Source organism: Heterodontus francisci, unplaced genomic scaffold (assembly GCF_036365525.1).
Source record: "Heterodontus francisci isolate sHetFra1 unplaced genomic scaffold, sHetFra1.hap1 HAP1_SCAFFOLD_550, whole genome shotgun sequence".
Classification (NCBI taxonomy): Eukaryota; Metazoa; Chordata; class Chondrichthyes; order Heterodontiformes; family Heterodontidae; genus Heterodontus; species Heterodontus francisci.
The window spans coordinates 119,943-140,019 of NW_027140873.1; the positions used below are offsets into that span (position 1 = coordinate 119,943).

The 20,077-nt window shown below is 44.3% G+C and overlaps 1 protein-coding gene across 1 annotated transcript; it reads right to left on the reverse strand.

Moving 5' to 3' along the window:
- Nucleotides 1–9,612: 9,612 nt before the first annotated feature.
- LOC137361307 (probable G-protein coupled receptor 139) lies at nt 9,613–19,738 on the reverse strand. The gene is made up of 2 exons (XM_068026190.1): nt 19,672–19,738; nt 9,613–10,523 (listed from the first exon to the last, which is right to left on the reverse strand). Exons 1-2 carry the CDS (start codon nt 19,736–19,738, stop codon nt 9,613–9,615), a joined length of 978 nt encoding a protein of 325 aa, XP_067882291.1.
- Between the last annotated feature and the right edge of the window lie 339 nt (nt 19,739–20,077).

Below are 20,077 nucleotides of genomic sequence, written 5' to 3' on the forward strand. Positions count from 1 at the left end.
ACACCAGATAAAACGCCATACCTTATCGATTAGCCGTTAAATGCGTTAGTATATGAAGGAGACTATGAAAGTATTTAAAGTAAATCTGGTGCGTTGTGTGGTGATGGTGGTGGTTGGGGAAATGAATTTAAAGTAGATTCTGTCTCACAGCTAATCTCACATGTGTCTTTCTTCGACCTCTGTCCCTTTGTCCCACAGGTTGCAGTATTTTAAATATTGTCCGCTGCCCCGTGCCACTGTATTCCACAGTCTGCCGACCCACTTTCCAAATACTGTTTTAGTTCGGAGTCTGGAGGAGGATTGAGGGATGAACTGATCGAGTTGTTTAAACATTAAAGGGATTTGATTGGGTAAATAAAGAGGAATAATTTCTTCAGCCAACTGAATCACCAGCTGGTGTCTGACCTGATGAATGTTTCCAGCAGTTTCTGTTTTTAATGTTGCATTTTCACGAGAGCAGTTTTCCTAACAAAACGGAACTTGTCTCAAGGACTCATTTGCTTTTTCAGCTCTTCTCACCCAAGAGCGTTCTTTATATTTCCACACAAGTGTTTTAAAGCCTGCAGTTTCTGAACACAGCCTCCTGCGTCACAGGAGTTCAAACGATATTTCTCTCAGGACCAACCTGTTCTAATCGCTCCTTATTCACCATTCGCAATCTTTTCATTTATCCTCCATTCATTTCAATCGCACATTTCAGCAGATAACTTGAATTCGGAACAATTTCCAACTTGATGCGCCGCCTCAGCTTGTCAGCCCATCTTTCATTCACTTCATCTGCTTAGAGAAAAGCGCCAGCCAGCGTGTAAAAAAAAATAAACCCAGGTCTTCAGTTAGCTTTGAAATTATCAACAGATTCCCAAGAAAATGTTGTGACCAATGGCGCCGCTGCCCTTCCGGAGGTCAGTCCTGCTTTCACAGCGCTTGTCTGACTGGCCATCCCACAGATCAAAAAGTATCGACTGGTTTCAAGGCACAGATGTACATTGGTGTAAATGGGAGATCCACCCCCAGGAACAGCGGTGGTGTCAGAACAACATAAACGCTTAAATATTGAATGTGAGTGTTATATTAGGTAATCCCGCAGTAAAGTGACAATGAAATGGAAGGAGGAAAGTAAAGGAGGGTTAGTGATCGTGGAAGGAGAAAAATCTGGGAGAAGAGGTGGATTTGCATTTTGGAGCATCAAGTACAGCCATGTGAGAGCGCGAGGTTTTGATGCAGTAAATTGGTTTCCGTCAGCAAAACAAGAAAAATATAACAAACATACAATGAAAACTGATTCTTTATTGCAGGCGAAGCAGAAAGCAAAGGTATAAAGACAGCTGGTGTTGGAACGCGGATTCAAACTGAGGTGACTGCGGCCACAACACAGAGAATTATCTACAATATGATCACAGCACCACATGCCAATTACACAGTGTAGCGAGTACTCTATAAATACAGTTAAAAACGGAACTGCTTCGAAAAGATGCATTTTGGTGAAGACCAAAATAAGAAGTTAAAAATACTCCCACGAATGGAATTCGACACATGTCCCAGCAGTGACTACAGCTTTAATGCACTGCTTTAGACCGTTCACTCAGAGTATCATAAATAACTGATTACAGCTTTGAATCTAACTGAAAACTGGGTTCCCCCGATTGCCCGCCGAGTCCAAGGTTTTGTATTGGACGGAGAGAATCCAACCAGAAGCTGTGGGTCTCAAACGGAGTCGAGATTTATCCACAAATAGAGTCATATATTCCCCAACTTCACACAAAAGTGAAATGTTGCAGATGCTGGAAATGTGAAATATAAAAAGAGAATGCTGGAGTTACTCAGCAGGTTTGACAGCATCTTTGTAATGAGAAACAGAGTTAATGTTCCAGGATGATGACGTTTAGGAAGTTACACAACGACTGAAAAGTTTGACTTGTTAAAATTGCATTGTTGCTGTCAGCAATTTCAATCCCGCTCTCCTATATCATAGATGAGAATACTCACCATTATACTAATGAGGAACACATCCACAGTCTACAGATGGTGGCGTTCATGGTTCTTGTTCCACTCAGTCTTTCCAAAAATACATTTGATAACATTTGATTGTATTCTCTCTGTCCAATGCAAAACCATGGAGTGGGCGGGCAATCATCAGGAAAACCAGCTTTCAGTTAGTTTCAAAACTGTAGACAGTTATTGATGGTAACCTGGGTGAACGGTCTAAGCTAGTAGATGAAAGCTGTAGTCGGTGCTGGGGCGTGTGTCGAATTCCATTCGCGGGGAGTATTGTTGACTTCTTATTTTGGTCTTGTCATCAAAATGCATCTTTTCGAAGCAGTTTCATTTTTGAGTGTGTTATAGGGTAAGCGCTGAGCTGCCCAGGTGGGACGTGGCGCCGTGATCTTACAGTGGTTAGTACTCTGCGTCGTGGCCGCTGCAACCTCGGTTCAAATCCGAATTATGGCACCAGCTGTCTTTGTACCTTTGTTTTCTCCTACGCCTGCTGGACGAACGCAATGAAGAATTACTTTGCATGATTGTTGCGTTTTTTCTTTTTCGCAAACGGAAACCAATTCCATTTGTTAAAAGAAAATTTACAATTCACATTTCCATCTCTTTGTAAATTCAGATCCAGAGTAATTGGATCGAGGAGACTGAGTAACAAACACCCGCGCAGAAAAGTGCAGACAATTTGAGGCACAGAAACATACACACAGACAGTTACACAGACAGACATAAGCACAAAGACAAATTTACATACAGACAGTTAAGTTCACGCCACACAAGTATGAAGCAAGAACGAATCCGACCATTTCTTCTTGATAGTAAATAATGGCAATTCTCTCTCTCTCTTTGGCCTCCTTGTCTCGAAAGACAATGGGTAAGCGCCATTGCGTGTATTAATAAAAAAACAAAAAGTCATTGCAGATTCTGCAAAATTCAGTTCAGCAATTGTCTTTCGGGTGGGATTTTCGAAAAGAGCAACACGGATCATGTCCGACAAGAATGATGAAAAGTCACAGAGTAGAAACGTTAACTCTGTTTGTCTCTGCACAAATAATGCCAGACCTGCTGAGTATTTCCTGCACTTCCTGTGGTTTTTTAATTTCAGATTCCCAGCATCCACAGTATTTTGTGTGGATGTATTCTGAATGTCCAGAATGGATTGAAGTGTATTTTAAATTGGCCTACAACTGGATATTTATCTTGCCTGTTTTGTATAAAATGGGGTGAGGGGAGGCGGGAACCTGCCCAGTGTGCAGGACACAGGACGAGAATCTGTTCCATTTCCTGGTCACATGTCCGCAGTTAAATAATTTCAAGCACTTTGCTCAGCAGTTGTGTGAGGTTTCCTTGCTGGATGAGGGCAGCAGAGTGGGATTGGGAATCCCATGGGAATCTATTTTGAGATGGAGATTGAAGAAGAGTCTCTTCGGGCCTGGTGGAGCGGCGATGAACTGAGCGAATAGTGTGACCAGATTCCTGATCATTCAAAGAAGGAATTTTGATGTGTTTATTTTGTTTGTTTTTTCTTCACGGGAGTCGAACAAAACTGAAAGCGTATTCGAAAAATATCCTCTTGTGAGCATGTATAAGGCTCTGTGTAGATATTATTCTCAAAATAATTGAAAGATGGAATATTCACCATTTGTTCAAGTTCAGTACATTAATATGTGAAATGGGCAGCAAATTGGATTTGAATTTCTGAAGTGAATAAAGAGTAAATTAAAAACTATACAGTATGAGCCGTCATGCGGCAGAGCTGAAGTAATCTTGTGATTACTCGAAGGTTAAAAATCAAAGACAACCACAGGGGATAGTAAGTTATCAGGTGTAGATGGAAATGTGGAGTAATCAACTCAGCAATGAACTTATTGAAAGGCGGAGCAGGTTCGTGTGGTCCAGTGATCTACTCCTGCTCCTAATTCGCATGTTCCTGCATTTACCGTTTAAACTAGGCGACCACTGATTAACTAATTGCTATTATCCCTGGATCGCTTTTATGATCAATGTTGAATGTTTTTAAAATGATTTTTTTTTTGTTTCCGTGAGTAAATGGGCCCAGGTCGCGCGAATACATCGACAAATGAACTATGTTCTGCTAAACATAGTCCCGGATTGGCCTGAATGTGACTCCTGTCGAACAGCAACGCATTAATTGGTACCTGCTTATTTCAGAAGAGGAAATCAAATAGTGTTTCAGCAAGCGACATCCATACACAAAACCACCGCTGCTCCTGGAATACAACTCAGTATTATGTGACTTTAAATAAATTCCACATTGTTTGTATTGGATAACATACTGACCCAGGGAGTCCTTCACACAAACTGAGATGTGGATGGGACACGAACATCTGTTTCTGGAGTTAAAGGCTGCACAGATAGAGGCATTGAGTCCAAAAGCAGGGCAGTTATGCCAGATTTTTCTAAAGCTCCGGTTAGGACCCAACGAGAGCATTGTGTCCACTTCTGGTCTGATTGGATAGCTCGGTGGAGAACCGGCATGAATTCGATGGACCGAGTGGCCTCCCTCTAAAGTCTAACCGACTTTCTGACTCCAGACACAAACCCAGGGGGCGAGCTACTAGAAAAAACACTGTTCATAGACACAAACCAAGTCAACTCGCTACTGGAAATTCCATAGCTGAAGGTTCAAAAAATCCACAATGGTGATGGAGGAAATGTTGGCGAAATAGAGACAATAAAAGACCAAAAGCAGTACATGTCCTTTACAAGATTGATCTGTTTATTACTTTACGGATTTCACACATATTTGTCCTCCACCTCCTTATCTTTAGATATTAATTTGACACAGGATTATTCTCCTTTCACCCACCCCTGGGATTTCTCACATGTTCTGAATCATATCCCACATTTCACCTATTCTCACACCAACCTAAACCTCAGTGCTGGTTCCTTTATCTCTTTGGGTCCAGCAGTGTGATTTAATGCAATGAAATTCTACCTCTATTCTTTTTTCTTTTGGGCCTCCTTATCTCGAGAGACAATGGATACGCGCCTGGAGGTGGTCAGTGGTTTGTGAAGCAGCGCCTGGAGTGGCTATAAAGGCCAATTCTAGAGTGACAGGCTCTTCCACAGGTGCTGCAGAGAAATTTGTTTGTCGGGGCTGTTGCACAGTTGGCTCTCCCCTTGCGCCTCTGTCTTTTTTCCTGCCAACTACTAAGTCTCTTCGACTCGCCACAATTTAGCCCTGTCTTTATGGCTGCCCGCCAGCTCTGGCGAATGCTGGCAACTGACTCCCACGGCTTGTGATCAATGTCACACGATTTCATGTCGCGTTTGCAGACGTCTTTATAGCGGAGACATGGACAGCCGGTGGGTCTGATACCAGTGGCGAGCTCGCTGCACAATGTGTCTTTGGGGATCCTGCCATCTTCCATGCGGCTCACATGGCCAAGCCATCTCAAGCGCCGCTGACTCAGTAGTGTGTATAAGCTGGGGGTGTTGGCCGCTTCAAGGACTTCTGTGTTAGAGATATAGTCCTGCCACCTGATGCCAAGTATTCTCCGAAGGCAGCGAAGATGGAATGAATTGAGACGTCGCTCTTGGCTGGCATACGTTGTCCAGGCCTCGCTGCTGTAGAGCAAGGTACTGAGGACACAGGCCTGATACACTCGGACTTTTGTGTTCCGTGTCAGTGCGCCATTTTCCCACACTCTCTTGGCCAGTCTGGACATAGCAGTGGAAGCCTTACCCATGCGCTTGTTGATTTCTGCATCTAGAGACAGGTTACTGGTGATAGTTGAGCCTAGGTAGGTGAACTCTTGAACCACTTCCAGAGCGTGGTCGCCAATATTGATGGATGGAGCATTTCTGACGTCCTGCCCCATGATGTTCATTTTCTTGAGGCTGATGGTTAGGCCAAATTCATTGCAGGCAGACGCAAACCTGTCGATGAGACTCTGCAGGCACTCTTCAGTGTGAGATGTTAAAGCAGCATCGTCAGCAAAGAGGAGTTCTCTGATGAGGACTTTCCGTACTTTGGACTTCGCTCTTAGACGGGCAAGGTTGAACAACCTGCCCCCTGATCTTGTGTGGAGGAAAATTCCTTCTTCAGAGGATTTGAACGCATGTGAAAGCAGCAGGGAGAAGAAAATCCCAAAAAGTGTGGGTGCGAGAACACAGCCCTGTTTCACACCACTCAGGATAGGAAAGGGCTCTGATGAGGAGCCATCATGTTGAATTGTGCCTTTCATATTGTCATGGAATGAGGTGACGATACTTAGTAGCTTTGGTGGACATCCGATCTTTTCTAGTAGTCTGAAGAGACCACGTCTGCTGACGAGGTCAAAGGCTTTGGTGAGATCAATGAAAGCAATGTAGAGGGGCATCTGTTGTTCACGGCATTTCCCCTGTATCTGACGAAGGGAGAACAGCATGTCAATGGTCGATCTCTCTGCACGAAAGCCACACTGTGCCTCAGGGTAGACGCGCTCGGCCAGCTTCTGGAGCCTGTTCAGAGCGACTCGAGCAAAGACTTTCCCCACTATGCTGAGCAGGGAGATTCCACGGTAGTTGTTGCAGTCACCGCGGTCACCTTTGTTTTTATAGAGGGTGATGATGTTGGCATCGCGCATGTCCTGGGGTACTGCTCCCTCGTCCCAGCACAGGCATAGCAGTTCATGTAGTGCTGAGAGTATAGCAGGCTTGGCACTCTTGATTATTTCAGGGGTAATGCTGTCCTTCCCAGGGGCTTTTCCGCTGGCTAGGGAATCAATGGCATCACTGAGTTCCGATTTGGTTGGCTGTATGTCCAGCTCATCCGTGACTGGTAGAGGCTGGGCTGCATTGAGGCCAGTCTCAGTGACAGCATTCTCCCTGGAGTACAGTTCTAGGTAGTGCTCAACCCAGCGGTCCATCTGTTTGCGTTGGTCAGTGATTATGTCCCCCGATTTAGATTTGAGGGGGGCGATCTTCTTGATGGTTGGCCCAAGAGCTCTCTTCATGCCATCATACATTCCTCTGATGTTTCCGGTGTCTGAGGCCAGCTGAATATGACTGCATAGGTGTTGCCAGTAGTCGTTTGCGCAACGCCTAGCTGTTCTTTGTGCAGTACTTCTGGCTGCTTTAAGTGCTGCGGATGTTAAATCGCTGGGGGCTTTCTTGTAGTTCAACAGTGCAATGCGCTTAGCGGCTATGACAGGTTCCAGCTCTTCATTATGAGTTTGAAACCAGTCTGCATTTCTCTTCGCACTTTTGCCTTAGGTGGTCAAAGCTGACTCATAGATGGCGTCTCTGATGTGGGCCCACTTGGTCTCAGCATCCCCTGTGGGAGTGTTTTGAAGGGCTGTTACAAGTGAATTTAGAAATTTTTGTAACAGCTGTGGGTGAGAAATTCTGCTCGTGTTGATGCGCGGGTGGCCCTTCTGCTTGGAATGATGCAACTTCTTTGGTCTGAGTCTAACCTTGCTGCACACCAGGGAGTGGTCGGTGTCGCAGTCCACACTGTGGAAGCTGCGTGTGATTTGAACACTGTTTAAGGCGGCTCGCCTTGTGACAATGAGGTCTAGCTGGTGCCAACGACGTGATCTTGGGTGCCTCCATGAAACCTGGTGACAGGGTTTAGTGTGAAAGAACGAGTTGGTGATGCAGAGGTTATGATAGGTACATAACTCAAGCAGTCTCTGCCCGTTCTCATTCATCCTTCCAACGCCATAGCGCCCAAGGCAGGAGGGCCATGAGTCATGGTCGGCCCCAACCCTGGCATTAAAGTCCCCCAGCAGGAATAGGTGTTCGGTGTTGGGGATGCTGCTAATGATGTTATGGAGTTGTTCATAGAACTGGTCTTTAGCTTCAGGTGGGGAGCAGAGTGTTGGAGCATAGATGTTGAGTAGGTGTACTGGACCAGAGGTGGTGAGCAGTCGGATGGACAGTATGCGTTCCGAGCCATTTGAGGGAGGCTCTATCATGCTGAGCAAGGAGTTTCTGATGGCGAAGCCCACTCCATGCTGTCTTGGTTCTTCAGGATCCCTGCCCTGCCAGAAGAAGGTGTAGTCTTGCTCTGCTAGAGAGCCACTCGCGGGAGGTGAGTCTCCTGAAGTGCTGCAATGTCCACATTGAATCTACTGAGCTCGTTGTTAATGATGGCGGTCTTCCGAGAATCGTTGATTTGTGTAAGGTCTTCTGACAGGCCAGGACACATAGTTCTGACGTTCCAGCTTGCAAAGCAAAGGGCTGGTACCTTCTTTCCTTTTTTCATGTTGTTTGGTGCGGTGTATCAGTCCACCTTTCGGGCAATGACCCTGAACTCCAAGCACCCATTGAAGCAGGCAGACTGTGGCGGGACAGAACCTTATTGACCGGGGGCTGCCCGGTTTGAGGCGGGCGGTAGCTGTCCAGTGAGGTGCAATGACCTCTCCCACCGACAAAGGCAACCCGTGGCGCCCAGTTTCTACGCCAATTTATCTGGACTTATAACCCATAACTGCTGCCTTCCGTGTTGTTTTAGTCGCTGTGAGGCAACTATGGAGTGACCTCTCCATGGCGCATGCCTGGGCAAATTTATGGAGGTTGAGAGTTGCCCAGTCGTCAAAACCCCCCTCTCGGCCTTTCTGGTGGGGTCCAAAGGAGTGCAGGACACGACGTTTGGCACCAGTATGGCTGCAGGAACTGCCGGAAACATGCCAAAGGTGACACATGACCGCCTACGGGGTTCCGCTCCGGATTTTCTGTTAGGGTTTACTCCCTTAGCCTTGGTCCCTCCCGAGACGCCCACAAGGCAGTGGGGTTGTTGGGGCCCCTACACAGGTGTAGGATGGTGCCGGTGGGAGGAGGGGATGCAAGGGGGAGGGGTAGAGGGAGGGGGTGGGGGGGTTGCAGGGGAAGGGGGTGCGGGGTGAAGATGGTGCGAGGGGGGGCGGGCTGGGACGGGGGTTGTGAGGGGGTGAGCTGAGAGGGTGGAGCAGGGAAGGGGACGGGGGTGGGGGGGTGGAAGGGGGGTAAAGGGGTGGGAGTGGGGGGGAAGCTGGTGCAGGTAATAAGCCATTTCCTCAGTGCCCACCATCGACGTCCGGAAAGCTCATCCACGTCCTTCGGGAGGTGAAGCAGACTTGGAGGCGATTACATTTGCTAAGGGTTTTTTTTTTGCAGTGGTTTAAATAAAGGCATGCAGCATTGCCGACAGTGCGCTGCAGATGCTCTCCGAGCCATCTCCCGCGGGCGCTTTGAAGTTGCGGCCGGGGGGTGGGGGGGGGGGTGCGTTCGTGGATTTTTTGGGTGTTCGGGGCACCTTTTCTCAGGACTTCTCTCGGGTCCCGCAGCTCCTTCTTCACCTCAATGGACTTACCGCATGCCGTGGCTGCAGACACTCTGGACTGTGAAGACAGCAGGATCGGAGATCAAAGTATCGACAGCTGTGCTCGTCAGTTTCATCCGGATCAATTTCATTGAGAAAACAAAGAGAAAACAAAAACCTCTATTATCATCTGGATAATGTCACCGTTTCTACCTCGGTCACAGACTCCTACATTGAAAAACACAGTCTTTGTCTGATATTGTCCAACATTATAACTGGAGCAGAGTGGGCCAGAGATGGAGTCAGCAGAAGACACAAAGAACACAGGATATGATATGAGATGTGATTCAGCTTCAATTCTGGGAATTCCTCTGTTATTTTCTTTGTTTCAATAATGTAAGTATTATCCTCAGTGGATATTTCATCCCATTCTTCAGCTCCTCTCTGAATTTAGTCTGGATCACTGCATAAATACACGTGTTTGTGCAGCAGCTCAAAAGCAGGAGCATGTAGCTGGTATAGTCTGCGATCATCATCGGGTCATTGAAGTCTGTTGAATAATAATGCTTTGTAATTTGCATTAATAGGAAAAATATCACATACGTCATCCATAACAGTATGAAGTTTCCGGATATAGCGAACAGTAAAATGATAGATTTTCTTCTGCTCTCCATCTCCGGATCACTGTGATCCACGGCATTCCTGGTGCCCCTCAACCTCCTGCGGACTCTACTGGCCACTAAAATGTGTCCAATGGTCAGAGCATTGAGCAGTAATATCAGGAATGTTGGGAGCAGTGGGGTGAGACAGCGGTCAATCCAGCTAAATGCTACCCATGCAGTTAATGTGTAATACTGCAGCTTTTGATGGCAGCCCCAGGGTCTGTTGTCGATTGTAATGTAGGGTTCAAATATAAAGTACCAGGGAATGTTTTTCAAACAGAACAGCAGACACACAGTTCCTATAACTACAGCTGCCGTTTTCTCGGTGCAATATTTAGTCCTCAGCTTCTGGCAACAAATAGTAACAAAACGATCAAAAGTGAAAGCGACTGTTAACCAGACAGAAATATCAGTGGCTGCACGAACCAGGACGGTGTGGAAAGAGCACACAGGGGTGAGAAACAGGAAGGTAGTCGGGAAATAATAATCATTAATCCGATTTAACACCACGTCAGTGATAGTGACCAATAGATCCGCTGCTGCCATGGCGACCAGGTAGTGAGTGATACATCTGGAGAGACCACACTTTCCCCGGGACAGGATCACAATCGTCATCACATTTACTGCAAAACACAAACGAACAGAAAAAAAAGGATCATCCATCAGGATACAAGGAATGATTCAGGTCCACAGTGTTTAGTATGAAATGTCCTTTACTGCAGGATCATGGGATGGGAACTGGAGTTTACCGCTGCTGGAACTGTGTAATTGAAAAGATTTTGATATGAAATTGCAATGTAATGTATACAGTGTGGAGTAAATAAATTTAAAGAGATACCTTTAGCAAATAACATAGAACGAACCAAGTAGACTTTGTGTGGAATTTGCTCAGAGCTGCTCCCGTTCCTCTGTAACATCATCGGACGTGCAGTGGAGAACGGAAGAGCTCGGGGTAAATTTCCAGCCATTGAACTGCTACAAGTAAGTTAACAGTGAGATAATAAACTATAAATAATTGCAAGAAGTAACAGTCCAGTGAAAGAACAAATGAACTAATCAAAAGAAAACATAAAAAAATTAATTGAAAATAAGTAATAAATGGTCAATTATAAATTGGAAGATAAATGATCTAGTAGGGAATCGTGAGAATGAAACCGGCCCAAAATGTGGTAAATGCTAAACGAGGACCGCCAAGAAATTAGATTAAACGGCGGGGTTTGGATCCGTGAACAGCAGAGGAGAGTAGATACCTGGTGAGGGAAATGGCCTAGAGTTGCCAGGTTATATTTTCAGACTAGCGGTAATGAGTAAAGACCGGTGAAAAACAGCTGCCAAACAACATATGACATGGTGAATTGCTGTGGATCAACTCGACCAAATAACAGAAGTTTCTGTTTACAAACCACCGGATGAACATTTCAGATGTTCAGCCGATTTCCCCTCTCTGGAAATTCATCGGCGATTTAAACAACACAATCCCATCTGAATAAAATCCAACAATGGCCGCAAAGTGAAGTTGAGATGTGAGCAGCAACACAACAATATTTCATCCGTTGATCCTCGGAACAGAAGAACTTTCCAAAGTAGACGATAGAAGAAGGACGACAATCCAGACCAGGATGTTGTCACCTCTGATATTGCAGGAAACCTCAGAGGGAGATGGTGGTGGCGATACCAGGATGGCTGCAAAGATCAGTGCAAGTGAGACCAGAGGTTTCAGGTAAAACCAGATACCTACCGAGAGTCACCTTCAGAGATAATGAGTAAGAAGGTGTTCCCTCTGAATTGGCCGAATCGCTCTGTAATATTAAACCGGTACATCAGCAATATTGAGAATCCATCTCCCTGGTGTGAAAGACTGTCCTGAAGTCCATCCCAGAGGATCGGGGCAATATATAAACCTGAGCTCCAGAACAAACAATCAACAATATAAGAGATATTCCGAATAGTTTGACTGGGATCCTTGGGATCTGCAGGATATTGTGTCCTTCAACAGTTTAACAATTTGATATAGAAAGAGGGTAAGCCGGAAAGTGAGAGAGAGAGAGAATACAACATGTACCAGAGACATTTCTGCACTGAAGAGACATCCTGAGCAGCTGGTGTCGAAATAATTAACTATATTCCTCTAGAACTGACTTTGATAATAAACTCTTCGGTGTAAATTCTATCACAGGCGTTTCAGAGTGTATAAGCTTAATTTAATTCAGTGTTTGTGTGTGTGTGGTTGGGTGAGGAGTGAGTGGGACGGGTACCTTTGACACAGAAATGTCGTGGGAAAGTTCTAAGAAAAATGACTGCAGTAATCCGGAATCAGAGATGTTGTGTTGCTTCCCAGTCACTGCGAGAGATGGAGGTGAGGCATTTTCTTGAACCGTTGCAGTCCGTGTGGTGAGACTGCTCCCAATACGTTTTAGTTTCGTTCGTAACTTATTTATCTAAAATATTCTGCCATAAACATTGATCAATCATGCCACCTGTTCGTTATTCAAATAGTCATTGATTTAACAATTGTACCAGTTATTCAATGATTTATTAATTATAGTCCCCGTCTTACTTAGAGTGACAGTTTAAGGAGTCGTGACTCTGAATTAACAATGAATCTAATTATAAAACGATTACAATCATTTATACTTGTTTCTGTTTGTAAATGTTATGCAATGACTGGAAACAAAGCAAACAATGTCCATCGCTCACAGAATCCAACCACCAATGTCGCCTGTTAAATCTAAAAATGTCATTATAACTGTTCCTTAATGCTTATCGTTTCCCAACTCTCGATTCCTTCAGCCTCAGCGTTCATTGTTCGTGTAATATCCGAAATATAAACATTATAATGTATTTTTCAACTGACATACAAAATTATCATACAGTTTAGCGAGGATACATCTTTACTGAAGTTGGTGCACGATTGAAGCTTTGAATATGATGTTTGACCAGTGTGGTTTCAGGAAATAATTGGCAATACAACAATGTTACCAGCGACCTCAGCACAGAGTTCCTTGAACTTCGCAGTAATACCTAGCTCTGGTAAGTTTCACACACAGTGTCAATATGGGCCTTCACCTTCTGTCGGGAGGTGGTCACTTTGACTTCCGAGTGCACAATTAAATGTGAATTTGCACACAAAGCCCCACAAAATAATAATCTGTTTCGTGATATTCGTTTAGGAGTACTTTGTTCGAAAGAGTACGATAGGAAAGACATCACATCCGGTGGCGCAAATTGTGAGTCAAAAAATACTGATTTGGAAGCTACAGAGTTTGTGAATTTGAGGTTCATATAAAACAGCCTAGGAGTGTCTGTTATTCAACTGTGCAGCATGGCATTAGTACTTCACTGAACTATCAACCTGGACTTTCAAAAGGGTCTCGAAACCACATCCTCCTGACTCAGAGAGGAGAGGGGAACCACTGAACCACGGCTGTTGCAGTGAAGGGCGATGGAGATAAAGTGACCAGAGAATGTCCACAGGAGAACATTCAGCAAAGGCCCGTGTCGCTGCTGCAGATTAACTGGAACTACTTCATAATCTCATCATATCCCATTCTGTGAATGCTGTTCACATTCTGAAATAAAACCGTAACAGCCCGAGACTATTAATGTAGAAAACCATTGGTGTGTTAGCTGGAGTTTGAAAGAACGTTGTCCTATCAATAAATATATCCCAAATGGAAGATGGAGGAACGGCAGTGCATGATATTCTCGTAATTTCCGTAACAGACCTGAAATTAGCAAAATAATCACTTCAAAACGAACAGAGTAAATGAACAGAGAGAGCATTCATCGAGGGAGAGATGGATTTAGACCATCAGTAATACTTCAGAGAGACTTACTGGGAACTCGAAACACGGTAAGAATAACATCAGAAACCATTTGTCCCGATAGAGGTTTCAGTTACACTGATTCCAGTCTTGCGATTAATGTTTCACTCATTTCAGAAGTTCTGATGATCTGGTGATTAACGCAGAGGAATATAAGAACACAAGAGGAGGTTATTCAGCCCCACAAGCCTTTCCCAACACTCCATTAGACCCTGGCTAATCTGTGCCTTAACTCCATTCATGTCTTGTTTCCATCGTCCTTTATATTCTTACCTTAAAAATCTATCAATCTCAGTCTTTAAAATGTAATTGAGCAAGCAGTAACAGGCTTTAAAGAGAACGAACTCCAGATTTCCGCTATTCCTTCCGTGAAAAATTCTGCTTTCATTCTTAAATGGCATAATTCTAATTTTAAGATTATTTTCCCTTGTTTTCGATTACACGGCGCCAGGAAACAGTTTACTTCCATCTACCCTTCAAATCATATTATCAATTTAAATACTTGGACTGTGTCACCCATCAAAATTCCGAACACAAGGGAACACGGGCTAAGTTTATGGATCCTGTCCTCTGAATTTGATCCTTTCAGCCCTGGTATCAGTCTGTTGAATCTGGGCTGAAACCCCCAGGCCACCCCCGCCCCAACGCCAATACATCTTCCCAGTGGGGCGCTGCCCCACTGAATGCAGTACTCCAGCGGGGGTCTGACCAAGACTCTGTACAACTGCATCTCATGCACAGTTTATCATTCATACATCCGAAAGATAAAGGAAAGTAACATTACATTAACATGCATCACCGATCTCTGTCTCCCAGCTCGCAACCGGTTCCGAAGAAGGGTCACTGACCCAAAACGTTAACTCTGCTTCTCTTTTCACAGATGCTGCCAGACCTGCTGAATGGTTCCAGCATTTCTTGTTTTTATCCCCGATAATCTTTCACCCCTTGCTTATCAGCTTAAGAATCAATCTACCTCTGCCTTAAAAATATTCAAAGATTCTGCTTCCACCATATTTGGAGGAAGAGATTTCCAAAGACTCACTACCCTGTGATGGAAAAATAAAATCCTCATCTTTGTCTTAAATGGATGACCACTTATTTTTAAACAGTGATCCCAAGTTCTAGATTCTCCCACAAGAGGAAACATTCTTTCCACATTCACCCTGTCAAGACCCCTCAGGGTTTATGTTTCAATCAAGTTGCCTGTTACTCTTCTAAACTCCAGCAGATACAAGCCTAAACTGTCCAAGCTTTCCTCAGAAGACGACCTGCCCACTCCATTAGTCTAGGAAACCGGCTCCGAACTGCTTCCAACGCACTTACATCCTTCCTCAAAAAAGGAGACAAATAATGTACACAGTATTCCAGATGTGGTCTCACCAATGACATGTATAACTGAATCATTACCTCCTTATCTTTGTATTCAATTTCCCTCGCAATAAACGGTAACATTCCATTTGCTTTCCTAATGATTTGCTGTACATGCATACTAACCTTTTGTGATTCATGCATTAGGACACCCAGATCCCTCTACATCTTACAGCTTTGCAACCTTTCACCATTTAGATAATAGTTAATACACGTGCACAAGATGACATTGCATGAAGATAACAATTTGGGGTTTTCTACAACAAAACTTCTGTTCATAGCGCGCGTTTATGGTAACGAAATGTGCCAAAGTGCTTCACAGGAGCATTATGAAGCAGACTGTGACACAGAACCACATAAAGAGATATGAGGTCAGATGGGGAGACAGTGGTACAGTAGTCATGTCACTGAACTAGTAATGTAGATACCCAGGCTGATGCCCTAGATGCGGGTTCAAATCCTATCACAACAGCTGGTAGAACACAAATTCTATTAATTAACAAATCTTGAATTGAAAGTTAGTCTAAGTAATGGTGCTATGAAACTATCATTGATTGTTGTCAAACCCATGTGGTTCACTCATGTCCTACAGGGAAGAAAATCTGCTTTCCTGATGTGATCTGGCCTACATGTGACTTCAGACCCACAGCAATGTGGTTGACTCTTAACTGCCCTCTGAAGTGACCTAGGAAGCCATTCAGTTGTCAAGGGCAATGAGGGATGGGTAATGATGCCAGCGATGTCCATATCCATGAAAGAAGTAAAAAAAATACCAAAAACTTGGTCAAAGTAGTAGTTTTTAAGGAGTTTCTTAAAATACAGCGAGGTAGCGAGGCTGACAGTGTAGAGAGGAGATTTTGCGGGATATTATAAGCATATTATGATCCCAGTAAGCAGATCATATGCAGAAAGTGGCGGAATGGGAGGAACATAGAACATAGAACATAAAACATTACAGCGCAGTACAGGCCCTTCGGCCCTCGATGTTGCGCCGACCTGTGAAACCATCTGACCTACACTATTCCATTTTCATCCATATGTCTATCCAATGATCACTTAAATGCCCTTAAAGTTGGCGAGTCTACTACTGTTGCAGGCAGGGCGTTCCACGCCCCTACTACTCTCTGAGTAAAGAAACTAGCTCTGACATCTGTCCTATATCTATCACCCCTCAACTTAAAGCTATGTCCCCTCGTGTTTACCATCACCATCCGAGGAAAAAGACTCTCACTATCCACCCTATCTAACCCTCTGATTATCTTATATGTCTCTATTAAGTCACCTCTCCTCCTCCTTCTCTCCAACGAAAACAACCTCAAGTCCCTCAGCCTTTCCTCGTAGGACCTTCCCTCCATACCAGGCAACATCCCAGTAAATCTCCTCTGCACCCTTTCCAAAGCTTCCACATCCTTCCTATAATGCGGTGACCAGAACTGCACGCAACACTCCAGGTGCGGCCGCACCAGAGTTCTGTACAGCTGCAGCATGACCTTGTGGCTCCGAAACTCGATCCCCCTACTAATAAAAGCTAACACACCATATGCCTTCTTAACAGCCCTATTAACCTGGGGGGCAACTTTCAGGGATTTATGTACCTGGACACCAAGATCTCTCTGCTCATCTACACTACCAAGAATCTTCCCATTAGCCCAGTATTCTGCATTCCTGTTACTCCTTCCAAAGTGAATCACCTCGCACTTTTCCGCATTAAACTCCATTTGCCATCTCTCAGCCCAGCTCTGCAGCCTATCTATGTCCCTCTGTAACCTATAACATCCTTCGGCCCTATCCACAACTCCACCGACCTTCGTGTCATCCGCAAATTTACTAACCCACCCTTCTACACCCTCTTCCAGGTCATTTATAAAAATGACAAACAGCAGTGGCCCCAAAACAGATCCTTGCGGTACACCACTAGTAACTAAACTCCAGGATGAACATTTGCCATCAACCACCACCCTCTGTCTTCTTTCAGCTAGCCAATTTCTGAACCAAAGCACTAAATCACCTTCAATCCCATACTTCCGTATTTTCTGCAATAGCCTACCGTGGGGAACCTTATCAAACGCCTTACTGAAATCCATATACACCACATCCACGGCTTTACCCTCATCCACCTGTTTGGTCACCTTCTCGAAAAACTCAATAAGGTTTGTGAGGCACGACCTACCCTTCACAAAACCGTGCTGACTATCGCTAATGAACTTATTCTTTTCAAGATGATTATAAATCCTATCTCTTATAACCTTTTCCAACATTTTACCCACAACCAAAGTAAGGCTCACAGGTCTATAATCACCAGGGCTGTCTCTACTCCCCTTCTTGAACAAGGGGACAACATTTGCTATCCTCCAGTCTTCCAGCACTATTCCTGTCGACAATGACGACATAAAGATCAAGGACAAAGGCTCTGCAATCTCCTCCCTGGCTTCCCAGAGAATCCTAGGATAAATCCCATCTGGCCCAGGGGACTTATCTATTTTCACACTTTCCAAAATTGCTAACACCTCCTCCTTGTGAACCTCAATCCCATCTAGCCGAGTAGTCTGTATCTCAGTATTCTCCTCGACAACATTTTCTTTCTCTACTGTAATAGACGTGATATCTACTGACTTGATATATAGTTAAACTCTGATCTTGAATTAGAAACAGCAAAACAAATACTTCAGAAGAAACACAGCAATTTGAAGAATACGCAAAACGAGCGGTGATACAGTTAAACCCTGCATAAAATAAATAAGTTTAGAATCCGTAACCAGGAACACAAAGAATTGCTTGGTCAAATGGATGCACAATAAATTAAACTTCATTTATCTATGAGAAATAATTATGAATATTGCTGCGGGACACCGAGATCTAACTGACCCCGTGAGCGGATACATTCAGAGAAACCCTTCGAAATACAGGAGTGAATCTTCCAATGGGAGCATTGGGCTGCATTGGCCCTGAGGTTAGTGAGAGTCAGTGAGACAGTGAGACAACTCACTTCACTCTTCTCTTCCTGTGTAACATCTTTAAATAGGCTCAGCAGAATTTCAAAAAACAACAGCCGGAGCATTGGAGTTTAATGTCGGTCACATTTCTTCAAAAATAAATCTGTAAAGGTTCAGTGTCCTCTGGAGATGGGGACTCGTTCCACTGATTGTGAGATTTTACTTTCACACCTCAAGTGGGGAATTTGAGTCCGTGGTACAGTAAGGGTTAAACTGCACCATTTTCACACACTGGGCTCTGTCACATTAAACTGTAAATGTGAGGGAGAAGAAAGTAACAGCGACATAGATTACAGGGCGATATAATGGAAGTGTTTAAAGTTATGGAAGAGTGGGAGAAGGTGGATGGAAGAACATGGTTTCGAAAAAATGAGACGGTGAAGAAGGAGGCAGCAGAGCTGAAAGATTAAATGGAAGATATTTGGAACAGAAAACAGGAGAAATGTCTTCACAAAGAGAGTTGGGAAACGGTGCAGTTCAGTTCCAGGATTAGGGGTTGAGGCAGAAACTATATCCAGATACAGAGTAGATTGAACAGGTGGATGGAGGAAGAGGTGGTGAAGGTTTAGGGGGACAGGGTGTGGAAATATGATTAGGATATCTTCTATGTACAAGAATCTGGAGTTAAATTACATGATATTTGAGAGGACCAGTGATTTGACTGGGTGGACGGACATGCTCAGAGTGCAGCGTTTTTGTATCAAACTGCGAGCGTGAGATTGGTCAAATCCGGATGGTGAAAGCTGAAACGAGTTTCTCAACTGGGGCAACGCAGGACCGTTTCACAGAGTCCCGCTGCAGTGTTTAAATCACTCTTTCACTGTGTTGAATTCCCTGCCCCACCTGCAGGAAGGTCTGGGACAGAAACCAGCTGCCTCCCACCGGCTGAAAGGAACAGAATACCCGCTCGGTGGGAGAAGAGGTAACTGAGAACAGGCTGGTAACCGGCCAGGAGAGAAGATTAGAGGGAGAGTCTGTGTTCCTTCACGGAGAACAAATCCACACTCGGAGTGGATTGTGATCATCAGGAATAAGATCCAACACATTATAGAAACAGACTGAGAACAGTGAGAATATCTGAATAATGGGACTGAACAAATCCCGGTGCTGACTGTCCGTACTCACAAGTATATATCTGTCAGCAGATCTGTCCCCAGCAGAAATCAGAGGGGGAGAAACTGGGGCATTTTATAAAACAGTGAAGGAAGAGTAAAAGTTATTGCTTGTCAGATATTACTGACTGTTCCTGGAATGGAGAGGAGAGTGAGTCTGTTGGGCAACGGAAAAATTAAACTGAAATAATCCGTTTTATCACACTGCACTGATTCTCAGTTCAGACGGAACCAGTTTGAAGATGTTAAATGAAGAAAATAAGCTGCAGGCTTTGATGGAGATTTAAAAGAACATTTTAACGTCAACAAATAATCTGTAATGAGTAGAGGAGAGTGGAAAATACAAGGAATGAGGTTCTGCTTTTGGATTGGCGTGAGAATAAAAAACAGTGAAAAGGAACAGTTACCGAGATAAGAGCAGGAATACAGTTAACCTCTACTTTGTACATTTAGTGACTGAATATAATCACTTACCTGGGATTCCAATTGCTGCTATAATCGGATAGTAAATCATTCCTGTCTGGACAAGTGGTGCTAACATTTTAAATGGATAAAAGCTCAATGGAACTCTCATTCTGTCTGAGAAGTGATGGTGACTCTTGCCGCTGGACACGGAACTCCAACTAACTGTGGGATGAGAGATTGAGAGAAATCCCATATTTATAATTGAGAGACACCTCCCGTGAGATCCTGAAGCAGGGGAGCATTGACATTACTTCCAGTCATTTGAACAAGCAGCCAACTCCCTTCAATGTAATAAAAGCAAAATACTGCAGATTTGGGCTGCTCTCGTTTTACGCAAACAGACATTGTAATTGTTTGTTTTTAAAGAAACAGCCCAAAATCGGAATTACATTTTGTCCGCATTTCTATCTAGCAA

Bases quoted from the DNA above. Each gene is read 5' to 3' on its own strand.
- LOC137361307 (XM_068026190.1), bottom strand. From the start codon at position 19,738: ATGTTAGCACCACTTGTCCAGACAGGAATGATTTACTATCCGATTATA. The intron at 10,524-19,671 runs GTAAGTGATTAT...TGTGTTTTGCAG, and splicing joins AGCAGCAATTGGAATCCCAG to TAAATGTGATGACGATTGTG.